Consider the following 19,199-nt stretch of genomic DNA (forward strand, 5'->3'; position numbering starts at 1 on the left):
ACTTCTATTTAAAGCCCTCAGTGACGCACAAAAGCAAAAAGTTCTCTTGAAAACACGAGATCTCCTACAACCAACTCTGCAAAATAATGACAAACACTACTGAAATAAAAGAGAATGTCTCACCTACACATACAGCACTAGTGAATCTTAACTCTAGATCAATGGTTCTTAACCTTTTGACTTCTATGCCCCCTGCTAATCATTACTGAAATCGGGGGCCACCACTGAGTCATTATTGGAATCTGAGCACCCGGATCTAAGCAATTTCGAACATTTAAACCATAAAACATAGTTTATTTAATTAAAAAACAAATATATATTTTTTTATTTTAATTGGAAGGTTGGACATTTTCTAAATTCAATTAAGATCACCGTTGCCCATATTATATTCTGTTTGATGCACTTATACTGCTCCCCTCAATCAATCTGAGGATACCAACTTAATGTTTAGCATCCAATTTCAAATTCCTTCATATCTACAGAATATTTCAATGTTTTCAATTTCAAATATTGGTTCTTTATTTATATACACTTTATTCATCTGTTAATATTATTTAATTTCTTAAGCAGTCACGCCCCCTCCTGAGAAGACTTTGCGAACCCCCCTGGATCCTAAGACCTCGGGTTAAGAACCTCGACTCTAGATAGCAGCATTGACATTATGAGCAAAGTTAAGAGAGGATGGAGCCTGCTCCACTCTCTCAGTTCTCCTGGGTGAATTCATTACTTATAGTAGGACTCTATTTCCTGTCTGACTTCCAGAAGTTGCACATCTGTACAACTATCCCCAGGCATCGGACTTTATGCAGAAACGTCTGACGGTATGCAGCGCGGGCACTGAGCAGCATTAGAGTGACCTCAGGAATGGATCTGCTTGGACCTTAAGACAAGAAGTAATGTTGCGGCTCCAAAACAACAGTCACCCACATCAGTGACATCAGGTTCCACCTTAAATGCATTTAGTGCAGAGGCAAGGATGAAATACATGGAGCTGAAAGGAGGAAATGATGGCAAAGGTGCATGAACTCAATGCCCAAGAAAAGGTCCTAAACAAACTCAAGTTGGTGCAGAACGCCGCAGCAAGAATCTTACTCAGTATCCCCAAATTCAAATCCATCACCCCGTTCATCCGCCAGCTTCACTGGCTGCCCATCAGAAGCCACACCAAATTCAAAGCCTTATACATTGCCTACAAAGCCATCAACAGTTCTGGACCTCAGTTTTTAAAAAAGGCCTTCTGCCTCTACGCACCCACCAGATCTCTACGTTCCTCCTCAGCACACCTACTTCACGTCCAACGAACCAAGAAAGCTACCTGGGGAGATAGGTGCTTCGTAGTCTCCACGGCCAGACTCTGGAACTCCCTCCCCTTCATCATTAAAACCAGTCCCACCCTCATCACCTTCAGGAAACAACTGAAAACCTGGCTGTTCAACCAATAACCCCGAAGCGCCTCCTTGTCTGACTCTATAATCCTTAAGCGCCGAGACACCCCAGGGTATTTGCGCGCTATACAAATCGCCCAAACATAAACATAAACAGTTGCATTCCCAGAAACAGGAAAGCTAAGAGGTCTTCAGAATAAAACGCTTCTAAAATAAGTAACTATTTCTTCAATGAGCATTTCAGCCGACATGTTTCTCATATGAAATAAGAATACTAACAGTATATCATAAAATCAGGGACTAGGCAGAGGATTATCTAGAAATGACACAAGAAACTGACAATGCCTGGCCGTCCAAGCCATGCTTCATCTCTGTTGTTCGGGGGTTAGTGAATAGTGCCTTATGAAGATGTGTCCCAACAACCAATTTGTTGCATGACAATTGTCAAGAATATGCACCCTTCTGAATTGTGCAGCAAAATATACACCCAGGAGGAGATCTTATTCTTTACATCTCTCTCTTCGTCTGAAAGATGAAGAATGGGTTTCTTCATAAGAAACTTGTCGTTTCCAAATGTTTCCTGAGAGGTAATAGGGGTAATAATCTTAAGTTCAAATGGACGCCCCATCAGTATTGATAGAACTAAGTTAAAGTCCTACTGTATATGCCTAAAGCCATTAGGAGAATTAGTCAAGCATTAAACAATTTCTTTATACAGTGAATGAACAAATCCATAAATAGCAACTAAATATCCCTACTCAAGCAAGAAAAGGAGGCAGATCTTTATCTGCATATCGGTAGGATAACTGCTTCATAGACAAACATATAAGGTCCTGGTGGAAGGCTGCCTATCTATAAGGGTATCTGGAAATACTACTATATAGAGACCATCATTTCAGCCTCCAAGTCTGAAGTCATTGTGTACAAAGATTTGATTGGGTCATCTGGCACCCCTGCCAGACAGAAGATCCTCTCTGATGGAAACGTAACTGAAATGTAATCCATGTTAGAAATCCGTGTACCACGTACCTCGGTTGCAGTCCTGAACTATGGGAATCAGACACAGTTTGTGGGATTTCATTTTCTGCAGAATTCTGAGCGCAGTGGGGTGGATAGAAAATAGAGTTCAACCCACCCAGAGTTCAAGTACCACCCAGAAACCTCTAAAGCAGAACACCCTGGAACACAGCATCCTAGATTTGTAAATAGCTCTAGAGACAAAAAAAGCTACCCCTGAAATCTGCCACTAATCCCAGATTTCATAGAGTATCTCTTTATCAATGTCCCAGTGGTGAATGGCTGCGGTCAGTATATTTAAGTAACCCTCACAAGATGAGCTCCTAAGAAAAAAGGATAGAAAAGGATAATGGTCTTGCCTGCAGGTCCAGATCTTAATATCACTAGGCTGGCAGGGTCATAGCCAGATTGACCAATGAAACAGGCATGAATGAGGTATGAACCTGCTCCCAGAAGCAAACAATAGGCAGACCAGAATGGACAGAGATGACGAGTCTGAATGTGCAGGATGTGGCTTTGAGGATCCTTTTGTGACACTAAAGTGTCATGGCCTGCTTGAATGAACTATCTGGCGTGGCAGGTCGGCTGTGGTTTTTATGACACTTCGGGCACACTTCAAAGAGGCTTCCCCTATCACAGGTAAAACATTAGCTAACATTTGGAAGGGCCATTCTTTTACCCCTCTAGCCAGACAGGCCCAAATCACAGCGGACCTCTATTTGATATTGCAGTGCGAAAGTCTGTTTGTCAGGCCTGTTGGGTTTACATATAACATTTGGGGCACACTTCAAAAGAGGGATACAGGATACCAAAACTATTCGTATATGTCCCCTGTCTAGTTGCTGAAAACTCAGCTTTGTTCAACAAGACGTCTGTCTCCGAGGTTGTTGTGGGTACAGGACCTGCTTCACTCTGGATTTTAGTGTTGGATGTGGGAAGTTGAGTGTGGCCAAACACTTCAGCCATCTTGAAAATGTCCAAAGTGGGTACGGTTATCCCTGGTAGCCTTTACTACACTGGTTAGGGCGTCCTTAAGGGTCATTCCCAGCCACTAGCTCATGCTAGGCATAAATGTGGCACACTTCAGACCACTCCTAGACCTGAGGAAGATCAGCAGATCACTGGAACTGCTCTCTCTTGTACCCAGGACAAAGAAGTGGACTCCAAGGGTCATAAGGCTGACCTCCAGTTCAAGCAACAGGAATAAAACAAGCTCCAAGAGGACTTTCCTGAGTCTGCCCAGCTGATCAGTGGCAAATTGACTTGGACTGAACTTTACCCAATGCTGTGCGAGTCTCTAAGTGTCTCCCGGAGGTCCTGGGGGTCTTTAGAAGTGTACTCCTATGGTGGATTGGGACTTAAAGGACTACATTCAGAAGGTAAAATATTTTACCCAGGACAAACCTGGCTGGTGTGTCTAACCCAAGCACCATCGCATTCAGTGTCAATTGAGCGTTGTTCCTGTTTTATCACGACTACTGAAGCTCATTGGTGCTTTTTGCTTCTTGCCACTATTCCCAGCTAAAACTTTAAAAATTCATATATTCACTTCCCATATTGGATTTTTATCATCCTGGTGTTATGTTGTTTATTACATTTTACTCTTCTTTTTCATTCATTTTAGAATTTTGATGGTTTTGCATTTCAACTTTATCATTGTTTTTGTACTGCATAAATACTTTACACATTGCTAGTAAATTCAACCTATATGCTCTGTGCCACAGCTGTCAGGAGATTGAGCTGAGGTTAATTTAGTGACTTTAGTGATTCACCATAACAAGGACTGTGGTTATTACCGGAAGCGGGTACCAACCTGCCTCAGCTACTAACCCAATTTATTACACATCCATAGCAGGGAGTGTATTTTCGTCGCCACAACTTGTCCTGAGCTGCCCTGCGATGTCCGAGATCTGGAAGCTTTGCTTAAAAATTGTTTTGACAGTTCAAGCCATGCAGAATAATCTCCCTGCATGCCTCGGAGTCAGGAGAGGGCAGGCAGAGGAGACTGCATAAAATGGTCGGAACGAGCCTGGCCAGGCACGACATATTCATGATGGATTCAAAGACAGTTCCATCTAAAGCCACATCACACTACTTGTCTGGACTAAGAAATATTTAATAGGAAAGCAGGTCACACACACAAAAAAACTATATATACAATCCCTTTCACATACTTTTTCTTATTATTGCTATAGTGCAATAACGCTTCATTAGCATATCTTGCATAGGTGTATTTGGCAGGAAGGGCGCATCAGTAATACTGCAACCAAAATTATCCATACCGAGGGGTGTGGAAATCCCGTTTCGACCGGTAATCTCTTTTATTAACCCCATCGTAATTAAGCAGCTACTTGTAATGAGGGCCTTAGAAGGATGTACGCTTCTATTATCAGTGGAGAATTGTGGCTCAATGATTAGAGCTGCAGACCCTGATGCAGAGGTCTGGCCCGGGACCAGGGTTCAATACCCCGCCTCGGCGGGTCTTGGGGTCAAATTTCCTCGGACCTGATAATTCTCGCCTCGGTGCCTATTCTAATCATGGGTCCAACTCTGGGCAATAGCTTGCTTCATCTCCACAACAGCCCCAACAGCGCTGGGATGCCTGGCTTCACCTTGCGGGTGCCCAGGAGTGGACATTTCACAGGAAAGCCAGGAAGGGTTCCTAAGCGGTATACGGACAGCGCCGGGACACTTCCGTTGGAGGTAGCTGTGCGCTTTACAAATGTTGGCATTTACATTTTACATTTATTATATATATTACCTTAACCTTTCTGCAGCAAAGAAAGGAGAAGGAAGTTCCCTAAATGCAGCGCAACAAACTTCTCCTGGACCACAAGTAATGTGGAACCAACCAAATCTTGTGCTCCTCTGTGTGCACCTCGGTTGTCTCAGCAAGACTGCCGGCCACGCCGGGCACATTCTCGGCTACAAGGCTGTTCTGCCTCGGCAGAGCCCCTTCCGTACACCCCGAGCATGCTCGGACCGTGCCCGAGATCCAGGGTCCACCCGTGTTTGCAGTAAACAGATTGTGGTGTAGGGGTATTATCTTTTCTTATCAAGAAAACCTTACTATATAAATGGGTGGGGACGGGAGGGCAGACTCACTGTTCCAATTTCCAGAACACCCATCTGTTGCGGGGAATCATCCCCAAACCGTCCTGTCTTGTCTTGTACAACATTCTCACACCGAGACCAGGCAGAAGCTTTTGCAGGGGCCCAAGTAACTTACAGGTATATGGCGCCACCAAGTGGCCACTGACGCTACTTGCCTCCTCAACAGATTGTGAGTGATTTTGTAATGTTTAAATACACTGAGCAATGGCAGCACGGGTCCTGAAGTGAGCGGTGCCCGGAGTAGACAGCCAACTCCAGACAGGATTTGCTTGGCATAGTTTCTTATGGTCACTTGTCATTGTGGGGCCGCAAAGGGGGCGCAAATTGCACCATTACAGCGTCTTTGAATGTCTGCTGTTACCAACTGCATTTTATTTTATTTTATTTTTATTTTATGCATTTTTATAAAGTGCAGACTTTACCCGAAGGTGTCAGAGGGTTGTACAATAGAACCAGTCATGTTACATGAGAGAAATATTACAAAATAGAACGTACCAAAATAGCAGGACACAGAATCAAACAGCAGGCAAAATGAAAACAATATCAAACATAGCAAGCAAGGAATGTACAAAAAAATAAATAAATATAACAAATTTACAATGACTAACGAACTTCCTGGCGGAGTCTGAGAATGAAGGAATTAGTTCTGCAAGAGTCTTTGGAATAGAAGAGATTTGAGGTCCGCTTTGAAGATCCGGATGTAGGTGGTGGCACGTAGCAAAGGAGAAATAGAGTTCCAGATTCTCACCGCATTACATGAGAACGATTGAGCCATCAATTTTTCCCTTTTGAAGGAGGGGGGCTCAAGCAGGAGCTTTTCCGCATTCCGAGAAGGTCTCAAGCCTCCAGACAATTTCAGTTTATTCGCCAGATAGCGAGGGGAGGAAGAGTGCAAGGCTTTGTGGGTGATGCAAGCCGTTTTGTAAATAGCTCTAGCCTCGATGGGAAGCCATCGGAGAGAAGACATGATAGGAGTGATGTGGTCTCTTCGTTTGGACCGTGAAATTAAGCAAACTGCTGAATGGAGGACGGATTTGAGGGGAGAGAGGTGAGATTTGGGAAGGCCAGTCAGAAGAGAATTATAATAATCCAGTCTAGAGAGAACTAGCGATTGGACCAAGGTTTTTAGGTCTTTCTCCGGGAAGAACAAACTAATCCCCCACAGAAGGCGCAGCTGATGACATGCGTTCTTGGCAATGGAGTTGATGTGCAAGATTAGGTTGTCTTTTGTCAAGTATGACACCTAGGGATTTAGCGCAGTCGACAATGATGGATTTACTGTTGAGTAAATTCAGCTGATCCAGAACAGGAGGCGGTGAGAGAGAGGTAAATAGGAGGAGGAATTCAGTTTTGGAGGGATTGAGAATGAGTTGGTGAACTAACATCCAATTGTGAATAGAGTTGAGTAGTGAGAGATCTTGTGAGGAAGACACCTTGAGGTAGATGTGGGTGTCATCTGCATAGAGATGGTAGAGGATTCCAGATTTGCTTAGGAGGTTCCCTAATGATTCCAGATAGAGATTAAACAGAGTGGGTGCAAGGATAGAGCCTTGAGGGACGCCTTGACCAACCACCAGTGGAGATGAGGAGATGAGAGCCTGTTCGCAATCTTGATCATTTGGGATCTGTCCGAGAGGAATGAGGCAAACCATTTAAGCACTGTGCCTTCCACGCACATTCTCTGTTGAGTGTTAAGGAGGGTGTTGTGATTAACAGTGTCAAAGGCTGCAGAGAGGTCAAGAAGAATCAGAAGGCACGATTCCCCCAAATCGAGTATATGCAGTGCATCATCGATCACTCGCAGCAGGGCTGTTTCAGTGCTGCAATTTTGAATAAAGCCAGACAGGAACACGTCAAGGAGATTATTGTCCATAATGTGTTGGGAAAGTTGATTTGCAACACATTTGTCTGTGATCATTGAAAGAAAAGGGAGATTGGTGATGGGGCGGAAGTTATTGAGGTCGTTCTCATCTGCAGAGGTTTTTTGTTTTTTTTTAGAAGGGGGTAACCTGTCCTATTTTGAGGACAACGGGGGAGGGATCCTTGACTGAGGAAGAGATTAATTAGCCTGGTCCAATAAGAGAGAGTATTGGTATAGAAATCAATGGCGATGACACTAGGTATGGGGTCAAAAGAATGGTTTGAGGGTTTGGTTTCGATAATGCATTTTGAAGAGGTCATCTTCCGAGATGGCGGCAAAGTTCTGCCAAAGGACTAAGGATTATCGCTCCTAAATGGTGGTGGGGTGGGTGACCTGATCCACCCGTGATTTGACCTTTTCATCAAAGAATACAGCAAATTCAGTTGCTTTCTTTGAAGCATCCTCAGGTTTGATGGTTTGGAGATAACAGTTTGGGTTTTTGATGAGGTCGAAAAGTTTTTTGGGTCTGTTTTAAGCTGAGGCGAGGAGGGATATGAAATGTGATGCTTTTTCGTGGAAGATGTGCTTGTGGTATTTGGATCTTGCTGAACATAAAAGAGAGAGATTGGAGGTGGATGGAGATTGTCTCCAATGTTTCTCCAAGATTCTAAGGTTTTTCCTTTCGGCGTAGAGAGCTTTATTGAACCAAGGTGCTGAGGGAGTGGGTCTTTTCCTTTTGCTTTGGAGTGGAGCGACATTGTCGATTCCGACTGCAAAGATTGAGAGGCGATGGGGAGTGAGATCGTTGACATCCGTGTTGGGGTCTAGCCTAGGAAGTGAACGCATAGCAGTCACACAGAGTCTGAAGATCAATGTTTTTAGTGTTGAGGAACCAGGTAAAGCCCTTTTAGTTTGGCCGAGAGTTATAATGAGCGAGAGGTGAAAACGGAAGAGAATGAGGAAATGGTCTGACCAGTCTACATGGATAGGGGGAGCAATGGTAAGGTGGTCTGATTAAGAAATAACAAGGTCCAGAATTGAGCCCTTGGCGTGTGTAATTTTCCGAGCAGTGTTGGACAAGATCGTTAGCTGAGAGAAAGGTTGCAAGCTTGTTGGCAGCCGAGTCTTCCAAGGAGCCCCAGTGGAGATTGGAGTCACCTATGAAGATCTGCCTGTTGCTTTGTGAATATTAGTCACTAACGAAGTCGGTGAGTTCCTCCATGAAGGAAGAGCAGTTACCGGGCGGGCGATAGATGGCACGCAACCTAAAGGGTGAGCCGTGATGAACTTTAAGTTCTAGGGATAGGCATTCGAATGTGCGGAAGAGGATGGTGGGAAAGGCTTTAATTTGAAGGGAATTTCTGAAGATAATCGCAACCCCTCCCCCGATCTTTTCTGTTCTGTCGTTTCTGAGGATAGAATAGTCGGTAGGTATCAGAAGATCAAACCTAGTGGGAGAGGAGTCATTAAACCAGGTCTCAGTGAGAAAGAGCATGTCGAGATTGTGGTGGGTGATAGTGTCAGAGATTTCCAGTTTGTGTTTGGTTGCTGATCTGCAGTTGTGGAGCATACAATGTAGCTCTGAAGCAACTGTTTTGGTAATGGGAGTGTTTGGGCTGATAAGGGAGATAGGGATTACATTCTTGAATGAGGGTGCCCCTTGAGAGGGAGGCTGGTAAGTTCTGATGGAAGAGATGGTCTGAATGGTGAATTGAGTAGAATTGTTAGGAGAGGAGAGTCGAGGAGGATTGACGTTGGTAGTCTTGTAGCTAGCCAGTAAGTTGGTGATGTCTGTGGAGGACAGACTGTGGTTGGCTTTATTGGGGCGCGTGAGCAAGGAACTCCTAGGGAGGGTATTAGAGGAGGGGGATATCTTGGCACTTAAGTGTGAAATGGACGCTTCAAGCTGGGAAATGGAAGAGATGAGAGAATCAAGTTTAGTTTCCAGGGAGAGATGGACTGAGCAGGGAGTGATGGGTGGCTCAATGGTTCAGGGAGGGAGTGGAGTAGGTGAAGGAGGACAGGGGGATGTGAGGGACCGGGGGGAGTGTTGGGGTGCGAGGGTCGAAGGTGGGGGAGGGAGTGAAGTAGGCGAAGGAGGACAGGGGGATGCGGGGGACTTGGGAGAGTGTTGGGGTGCAAGAGTCGAAGGTGGGGAAAGATGGTGGTAGAAAGGAGTGAAGGGAGTTAGTGATATTTTTACTGGTGTTGAGCAGAGGTGAAGAATAGAGATCATAAGTAGGAGGAGAAAATTGAGAAGTAGAAAAGCAGGGCGAGAGGTGGAAGGGGGAGGGGGTTAAGGGAAGGCCAGGGATATGGTAAGATGAGAGGAGATGGGGCTGTACAGGGAGGGGAGGTCAATGGAAGGCCAGAGGAATGGGGAGAAGAGAGGGTGCAAGCCAGGTACCATGGGCAATGAAAGGTGAATGTAGGGGGACAGGCACCAGGCAGAGTGGGGGGGTTCGGCTAAATGGTGGTTGTGGGAGGAGTGAGGGACTGTGGGGTCAAAGGGAGGGAAGAAGGTGGAATTACCAAGAGGGAAAACAGGGTTGTGAAGCATAGGAGGAGAAGGACTGTAAGGTCCGAGGGAGGGAAGAGGATGGAATTACAAAGAGGGAAGGCAGGTAATGTGAGGCATAGGAAGGGGGATTGTAGGTTGTAGAGAGATGGGAGGTGTAAGAATAGAATTGAAGGTACGAGGGAAGGGGAAGGGCGGAAAGGGATTAGGAGAAGGGGGAGGAAGGGGGAGGGTAAGGTGAGTTGATCAGTAGTTCAGGTTGTAAGAAAGGTAGATTAAGTAGGGGGGAAATGGGTAGGAATAGGGGGGATAGGGGGCGGGAGATGGCATTGGAATATTGGGGAGATGCAGGCTGGGGAGGGGAAGCGGGATGTAAAGCAGACGAGGTAAGGGGGAGAACAAGTTGGGAAGGGGCAGAATGGGAGGGGAGGGAGCAAGAGAAGGCGGGATAAAGGGTAGACCTGTGACTCCCGGGAGAGCGGTCTGAAGGAATGTATGGGGGAGAAAGGGAGAAAGAAGACAAGCTAGAAGAAGAAGAAGAATCAAGAGAGATGGTAGTCGCAGGGGTGGGACGAAGGGAGTGGAAGAGGTGGTCAAAGAGAGAGAGAGACAGGAATCTGTAGCTTGGATCATGACAGTGCCATTGTTATAAAGTGTAATGGTGAGAGAGCCATTAAAGCAAGCAGAGGGAGACATTTTTAACCGCTTCCCATGCGGGAAAGAAGAGGAGGAGGAGATGTTGAAGGAATTAAAGAAGCTGGAGGACCAGGAAGGGATGTCGAGAGAAGAAAATAAATTCAATTTTAATCTTCCCTAGGCGCCCATTATGGAATTGGTCAACAAGGAGGGAATCTGGAAATTGTTCAACAGAGTTATGCTTGAACCGTTTTGCTGCTGCTTTGGACAGATTAGGGGGATAAATGACTTTGAAGCAGTTAATTCCAGACTTTATTCGAATGGAAGCCATGATAAGGAGACTAAGTGATGGCGTGGTGTGGGGGTGGAAAAATGGGCCAATAGGGTAGCGATAGCGCAAAGAAGTATAGTAAGAGGGGGGCTCATATTGTGGAAATCTAATGAAAATAAACCAAAAGGAGTGAGGTCAGATAAGGACCAAAAGGAGATGCCTAACGAGGCTAAAAACAGGCAGGAAGGTAGAGGGGAGAAGCAGCATCTGAATATTTTAGGGGAAACCAGTGGTCAATGCACGAGTGTCATTAATGGAGATCTCGATTATTCCAGTATGGTGGAATGTGGTGAGTTGTCATATCCAAGATAGCCGCCACAGTAAGAGGATAGACCATTCCTCTTTCTATTTCCATAGACCATTCTGCAAGTAGGAAATAATGATGAATGTTGCCCTATCCAAGATGGCTGCTATCGATTGACCATAGATCATTCCTCTTTCTATTTCCAAAGACCCCTCTGATATGCATGCATACCTCTTCTATTTCTAATAGTGGAAGAGGAAGCACAAAATAGGTTGCCCTATCCAAGGTAGCCACCATAGATTGAAAGATCATTCCTCTTCCTATTTCCAAACCCACTTAGACACGCGTGCAAACCTCTTCTATTTCTAATAGTGGAAGAGGAAGCACAAAATGGGTTGCCCTATCCAAGATGGCCGCCATATTTTGAAAGATCATTCCTCTTTCTGTTTCCACACCCACTTAGTCATGCGTGCATACCTCTTCTATTTCTGATAGTGGAAGAGGAAGCACAAAATGGATTCCAGTCTTGTTGTTATTGGAGAGGATTGCTTAGAACTCAGCCATTTTGATGGTGTCGAAATGTTGATACCAACACGGTTTTATTTTAACGAACGGCCCGGGTACACAACTGTGTAGCCCCAAGTCTCTGCATGTATTCCTCGCATCCCTTGTAATTGTAATTGTAATTGTATGTAGATTTATAGAGCGCGATTGCTGCCCAGGGGCGTCCAAGCGCTAAAAACCAACAGAACGAGAGGATGTAACCAGGGCGTTATTGGGGGGGCATTGAAGAGGAATGTTTTTAGCTGTTTCCTAAATGAAGAGAGATTGGGGTTTTTTCTTAGGTAAAGGGGTAGGGTGTTTCATAGCTTGGAGGCGTTGTAGGTGAAAGTCCTACCGCCAGTTCTGGATTTTTTGATTCTGGGAATTGCGGCCGTATAGGTCTGGTTGGATCGAAGATTCCTAGTGAGTTGGTAGTGTGACACTAGGTTGAGTGTGATAAGGGGGCCCATTTTCCAGAACGCCTGGTGCGCAATGCATAAGGCTTTGAATTGTATTCTTTGGGGAATGGGTAGCCAATGCAGTTTTTTCAATCCGTTTTTGACTGATTGACGTCGAGGGATCTGAAGTAGAGTGCGCGCGGCGCAGTTCTGCACCGTTTGTAGTCTCCGCATCGTATACTCTGGGGCAGCGAGGTAAAGGGCGTTGTTATAATCCAGTCGTGACTGGATAAGGCCCTGGATGGCTACTTGTTTTGCCTCCATCGGTAGGAGATGGAGTACCTTCCTTAGCACTCTGAGGAGGCCAAAGCAGGTGGCCGCAAGTTTGGTGGATTGGGTGCCAAAAGACAGAGATCTGTCTAGCCATACCCCAAGGCTCTTAATTCTGTCCTTGGGGGCCGGGGGGGCGCCAAAGCAGGGTGGCCATAGAGTGCTGAGGGAGTTGGGGTCGGCAGGGCCCAGGAGCATAAGCTCTGTCTTGTCCCCGTTCATTTTTAGTGAGGAGGAGGACATCCAGTCTTTGACTTCCTCTAGGCATTTCTTGAGCCCTCCTTTCGTAGTCTGGTTAGCTTCCTGCGCCAGTGAGACCACTAGCTGAGTGTCGTCAGCATATGAAATGATCTTAACTCCATACTGACGAACAACTTCAGCTAGTGGCCTCATATAGATGTTGAAGAGCGCCGGGCTTAATGAGGAGCCCTGTGGTACTCCACATCTTAATGGTCTGCTGGTGGAGGAGGATGTTCCGTCAAATACCCGAAAGGATCTGTCCTGTAAAAAGGAATCAAACTAAGACAAAGCTTTGTCTTTTATGCCGATGTTTTCCATGCGGTCCAGCAGTATGTCATGGCTGACCGTGTCGAAGGCCGCGCTTAAGTCAAGGAGGATCACTGCCACTGATCCTCCCTGGTCCAGGATGGTTCTGGATTCCTCGGTGACCATGAGGAGCGCGGTTTCTGTGCCATGTCTTGGTCTGAAGCCCGTTTGAGTAGGATCAAGAAGCTGGTGGTTTTCAAGATATTTGATCAGCTGGCTGTTGATGTGTCTCTCTAGGATTTTACTGAGCCAGGGGAGGAGAGAGATTGGCCGGTAGTTACTGAGGTTCGAGGGGTCTAGATTGGGCTTCTTTAATAGGGCTCGGACCATGGCTTGTTTCCATTCTAGCGGGACTACGCCAGTAGTAATGGAGGAGTTAAGGAGGTCCATTATAACGGGCAGGGTGATAGCAGAAGCTGACATAATGATGTCTGGCGGGGCTGGGTCCCCCGGAGACCCGGATTTGACTTTTTTTGCCAAGGACTCAAGAGTCGTGAGGTTGAGAAGAGCAAAGTGGTCCAGAATGGGAGAGTGGTTCAGGCCAGAATTGCTCGGGGTAGAGGAGGTGCTGGGTAAAACAGGAAAGGATTCATAAATGGTAGTGATTTTTTGCAGGAAGAAATCTGCCATGTTATTGCAGTGTTCTGCGGTCTTGGTCTCACCCAGACTGGGTGGTAGTTTGGTGAGGCTTTTCACAATACGGAAGATTTCCCTAGGTTTAGATTTAGCTAGGATAATTTTGTTAGCGAAATATGCTGTTTTGCTGGCCTTGATTTGTTCTTTGTATGCTTTAAGTAGCTTTTGGTATTGGATTTTGTTTTCTGGCAAAGAGTCCAGGCGCCATTTCCTTTCCGCTTGTCTACACTGGCGTTTCATTGTTCTGAGGGATTCCGAGTACCACGGAGCAGATTTGTGAGAGCGTTTTGTGGTGGTTTTCCCTGCCATTATTACAAGGCTTTCTGCGAGCTGTGGCGGCAGTTTCTTACTTTATATACCAGGCCTCCTGCTGTACTGAGCAGCGCTTCTCAACTTTGTGCCCCAGTTAAAGGTTCACCAGCGCTTCTCTCCGCACATCCCGGTGTTTGGGGACTGCCGAAATGACATCCGACATACTTTTTGGTGCCTTCCGCCCCTGCAGGCTGCAGGGCCCTTCGCGCCGTTCCCACCTGCCAGCAGGTTGTAGGCGGCAGTCTTATGCCCGGGCCAGCACCTACCTCCACAGGTGCAGACCATGCCACACCCCCACTCACCGCTCCGGACTCCCACTGTGTCAGCCGTACTTCGGAACCCGCAGGGTCCTCCGGCAGGGCAGTGCTGTTACCCGCCGGTCTCCTCTCGCAGCAATGGCACCAGCGGAGACCAGTGTCTCGCTCCAGCAGTCCAGCGGTCTCGTTCGTCTTGCTTCCTGGGAGATCTCGGATCGTGCCGACGGTGCCCTCCTTATACAGGGTTCTGCGGCTGCTGAAAGGAAAAACAGGGATCTTGTCCCCGACTGCGGTCTTGCTGCAAGGGGCTTGTGGCAGGAAACCAGCCAGGCGATTGTGATGTTGTGTGTCCCTGAGCTCAAGAGCCGTGATCCGTCACAGTATTACACTGATCTGTCGCAGGTGTCCCAGGCAGTCTAGGCTTTACAACGGCCGGGGGGGGGGGGGGGGGGGGGGGGGGGGGAGATCTGGTCATTTGGCGTCCAAGAAGCAGAGGATTTCATGACGGCCAGGGGGAGATCCGGACTTTAGGCATCCCAAGCTGCCAAGGCTTCTCATCGGCCTGGGGGAGATCCGTTCATCTATCGGACGTCTCCCTGTGTGTCAGCAGCTCAGCCCACAATCGAGCTCTGTCAAGTGGGAGAAAGATCATCGTCGAGGTGAGTTGTCGTGGCTACCGTTGCGGATGTCTCCCGATCCCTGGGCCCGCGTTGTCTTAGCAAGATGGTAGCTGGTTCAGTTCTTCACATCCCGCTCAGCCGTTGAGGTGAGAGACGGGCATTAAGACGGTAACGTTGCTGGTAATGTTTCATGCGCTGTTTCTTCTTTTACTCTCCAATTCCATTCCAAGTTCCGATGGGGCTAAACAGGGATATTCCACAATGTGATCCCCAGCCAGCCGAGCTCTCCTGGTGAGCTCCTCGCCAGTCGGCCAGTCAGTCCCTATGAGCTTGTAACCGTTGTGTATGAAAGCATATTGCCGGCACGTTTGGAACCGTGCATAGGGAACAAAAGCAATGCATTTGTGCAGCGTTTCCAACAGACCCTCAGCCCTCCCCCTGACAGTGAGAGAATGTAAAATGGAGGCTAATTATCCGTTAATATGGCGGAAGAGCGAAAGGGAGCGTGCCACACACCGGTTAACACAATACACCAGTCTTTAAGAAGGGTTTCTCTCCACTGACAGGCGGACAATTAAAGTATGTCAACATGCACACTACTGCTGGCGGAGTGACGGACATCTGAAAGAAACCGGAACCGGAAGCTGAGATGAGGAAGGATGCTTGAAGGGAAGGGAGGTGCTAGGGTATTGTCGGGGGGGGTCGGGGGGTCGGGGGGGAGCTCTAATAGGCGGAGATGGAACCAGAGGGGGAGAACAGAAATGATAACCATGATGTGTGTGCAGCAGACGCCCTTAGTTTTCAGGACATACAGATCCTTTGCCATAAACCACTCACACACTCATAGAAAGGGCTTTTCTATTTTCTGGCTATTGGTAGGACCTTCTTCAGTGGGTAGCACACAGGAGGCAGCGTCACACAGAAAGGCCCCTGGTTTACAGTAAATGTGAATCCGTATTTGTAAAGCACGAAATACTCACCCTTATGGGTCTCAAGGCACTGGGGGCCGTCGTGGAAATTAAGTGAGCAATTGCCCAGAGTCCCATGGTGCTGAGCTGAGCTGCTGCCGGAGCCAGGGATCGAATTGTGAACCCTGTACTCCGAAGTCAGCTGCCCTGGCCGCCGCACCACACCTCTCCACTGTACAGTGAGACGTAGACTCAGTATTGGGCAGCACTGAACGGCTAAACAACAACTGTAGTGATGTGTTTGACCACCTGGTCACAGGTTAAAATCCCAACATGTCCACCCATGAGGCATCTTTTAAAGGTCGATAAAAAGGGTACCACTGAGCTGGGTAACAATAAACAACTATTAGATATTAACAGCACCAAGGCAGCCCTTGGAGTGAACAAGCGCTCTACATATACACCTGTTAAGCTATGTCAAGCTACAACAAGTTCACAAGGAATCACCTCGCTAACGCATAGGAGCCACAGCAGACATGTTATGGCGCGGAGCACTACGCTGGCACTACGCAGCCACCTCAGGAGTGTGCAAGACATAGCCTCTACCATGCATAGGCGACACTCAACTCACATGTTTCCAGGGAATGCCCTCGCGCTGGTACTCTTCCTGCTCCTGCTTCAGCACCAGCTGGATGAAGAGCTGCTGCAGCTTCTCATTGCAGTAGTTAATGCAGAACTGCTCAAAACTAGAGAGAGAAAAAGGGAGAGAGAGCAGAGCACATTAGATCAGAACACATGGGCTCCACATTACAGCAGGAAGGCAGGTATCACCAACCCAGAGTGTTCACTGAAGAGGTCATGGATTAATACTGGACAAACCCAAGGTGGATATTCTAAGCCAAGGTCTTGCTGTGACATAGAGGAAATATTATTGCAAAGAATAAAAGGAAGGCTTGCACTTTGGTGTCTGGGAGCTGCAGACCTGTTATTACCAGCTATAATGTTCTAATGATAAATGCAAGTGCTTTTCATGACAATTTGTGTTGTCTATATGACTATTGACTGTAATGTCAACAGTTATCACATAAGTCTACTAGGTTCTTCAGGTTCCATAGATCTGTTGTCTACATTCATTTTAAAATCAGTCCCTGGAGGATTCCTGCTTAGTTCTCTGAGTTCTAAGTGTTTTTTCTCATCAGTACACCAAAACATTCTAATTCATCCTTCTAAACATTTTAACATTGTTTAGGATGGCTCTAGTGAGGAGATGTCTAGGGTCTAAATTGCAGACGTCAGCACTAGTTAATGATGATATGAACTTCCCATCACCCGCTCCATGGGTCTGGCTTCAGATAAGGGAGGATGGATCTATGGCTTTTACATCGCATGCTTTTACATCGCAACTTTTACAACACATGCCTTTACAACGCATAGTGTTGAGGGGTGCTGGATAGTGAATAGTTTAATTTACTATTCCAACTCCTCGTGGATAGTAGGGAAGGTGTTGGATAGTAAATTAAATCTATTCTCTATCCTAGAGCGCCCCCCAGCGCAATGCGTTGTAATGGTTTGCATTGTAAAAGTTGCGATGTAAAAGCACTGCATGGTAAAAGTTGCGTTGTAAAGGATGTTTCCCAGGAGGATCATCCAACAACATAACAAGACAGACAACATAAGGAATGAAGCCAGCTGGACAGCAAGTAGGAAGCTGTCCTGTCTCTGCAGGAGGCGCCTCACCTGTTGTTGTCGAATATCTCAAAGCCATAGATGTCCAGCACTCCGATGACGGTGTTTTTCCCATGTACTGTGGTGTCGTAGTTCTTGACTTCGATCACGTTGTTAATTCGTGTCACAATCCAACAGAAGAGGCGCTCGTAGATGGCCTGCAGGGAACAAGTCAGTGGTATTAGACTAGTGGCTATAGATACAAGTGGGCTGGGGGAAGTCAACTCACCCACTTTCAGATTGTTTAGCTCGACAAAAAAGCTGAGATTCATTGTCACAGTCTGCCAGCTGGCATCCAAGTGAATCTGCTGGAAATAAGTTTGATTGTCTGCAAGTCACTCCAGCTGGGATTCACCCGGATGGTCCCTGGTTTGTGACCATTCTAAAAAGGAAGATGACTGTCAGGATGCTGGGCTGCGGGGAAGGGTTAGACCAAAGGGGTTGGAGTGTAAGAGGTGGGTCTTAAGTTCTCTCTTTAATTTTAGGAGGACTGCCTCTAGTCTGAGGCATATTGAGAGGATGTTTCACAGTGCTCAGCCTTGGGTATGAAGTTCTTCCACTTAATGTTTTGTTTCTGCTAGAGCAGTTGACTAGTATGAGAGAGATGTTCGCAGAAAATGATTGAGTGGTTGATGGAGTTGAAGTCCTTGCTTTGGTGGATGGGTTTTTGGTCAAGTCTTGAATTGTGCACTTTCTCTAAAAAGGAGTCAGTGTAAGGTCTTCAGAGCAGGTGTGATGTTGTTCTGCTGCCCAAGTAAGCAAGCAAGGATTTCATGATCTCCTACAAGATTTCCTGAGGGAAGGAAATGGTTAAACAAAGTTCCTTCAATTTGACCTAAAAGTTGTAAATGAGGACTGTGAGCAAGTGTATTGGGAATAGGTCTGCCTGCAGATGAAATATCCTAAAGATGCAATTTGTCTACCCTCCACCGATCAAATATCAATTAAATGTAACTTAAAATTATATTTTACAGTATAAGATATTAAAATATATATTTTTATAATTTAAATTTAATGTAAAAGTTTTGTGGATGGCAAGGAAATGTTAGGGTACAGGGACGAGTAGTCTATAGACTTGTGAGGTGTTGTTACAGTGCAGTGGTTGGTAGTGTACAGGTATACTAAGTGCTTTTTAGGTCTCGCCTACGACGAACGCGCTGAAAGCGTGTTCTCGAAGCGAGAACTATAGTCGGCATCTCAGCAGTCTGAGACAGACGAAGGGAGACAAGACCTGGCCGCGCGCAGCGTTTCCCCATAGGATAACGTTGTGCGCGCGGCCAGGTCTTGTTAGGGTTTAGGGCTGGGCAGCGTATAAGCCAGTGGTGGATGCTGATGCTGGATGTCGGATGTCGGGCTCCACCTCCCAACTTTTTAAGTAATGTCTATGGTAATTGCAAATACCAGTTACCATCGCAATTTCCAGTTACCATCGCAATTTCTATTCAAAGAATGCCTTGGCTTGCCTAACAGTCACGATCTTGCTTATATATCAGACAGCTAGGCAGTTTTCTGAGGCACATGCACTAGCTCATATTTATGCTGGTTTCTTGGGATTTTATTGGGTTGTATTAACTTGAGTAGCCTAAGGGCTGACCTTAGCCTGCAATACTCGGGGGTCCCCAGGGAACACCCACTGATGAGACGCCCAGCGTCACATTTTAAAACGGCCCCAATCACTTAGGGAATCAAACATGTGCCTCAAACTTTTTTGTACTGAGCCCTCCCCCTTCCCTCCCCCCCTTTAAGTAAAATGTTTTGAAGAGCGGCCTCTCTTTAAAGTTTTATGGCAAAAATTGGGGGTGTGGGAGGGGCACGGCT

At 46.5% G+C, this 19,199-nt stretch overlaps 1 protein-coding gene across 2 annotated transcripts in view; it reads right to left on the reverse strand.

The window, feature by feature from the left end:
- The window catches only part of MYO1D (myosin ID), a 512,976-nt gene that overhangs the window by 301,101 nt on the left and 192,676 nt on the right, over positions 1-19,199 (reverse strand). For both annotated transcript variants that reach the window (XM_086923844.1, XM_086923845.1), the window contains exons 9-10: positions 17,394-17,539; positions 16,288-16,402 (exon numbers count right to left, since the gene is read on the reverse strand). In XM_086923844.1, the coding sequence (XP_086779970.1) occupies positions 16,288-16,402; positions 17,394-17,539 (261 nt within the window). The remainder of the gene's footprint in view (positions 1-16,287; positions 16,403-17,393; positions 17,540-19,199) is intronic.

This window comes from Lissotriton vulgaris, chromosome 5, assembly GCF_964263255.1.
Source record: "Lissotriton vulgaris chromosome 5, aLisVul1.2, whole genome shotgun sequence".
Lineage (NCBI taxonomy): Eukaryota > Metazoa > Chordata > Amphibia > Caudata > Salamandridae > Lissotriton > Lissotriton vulgaris.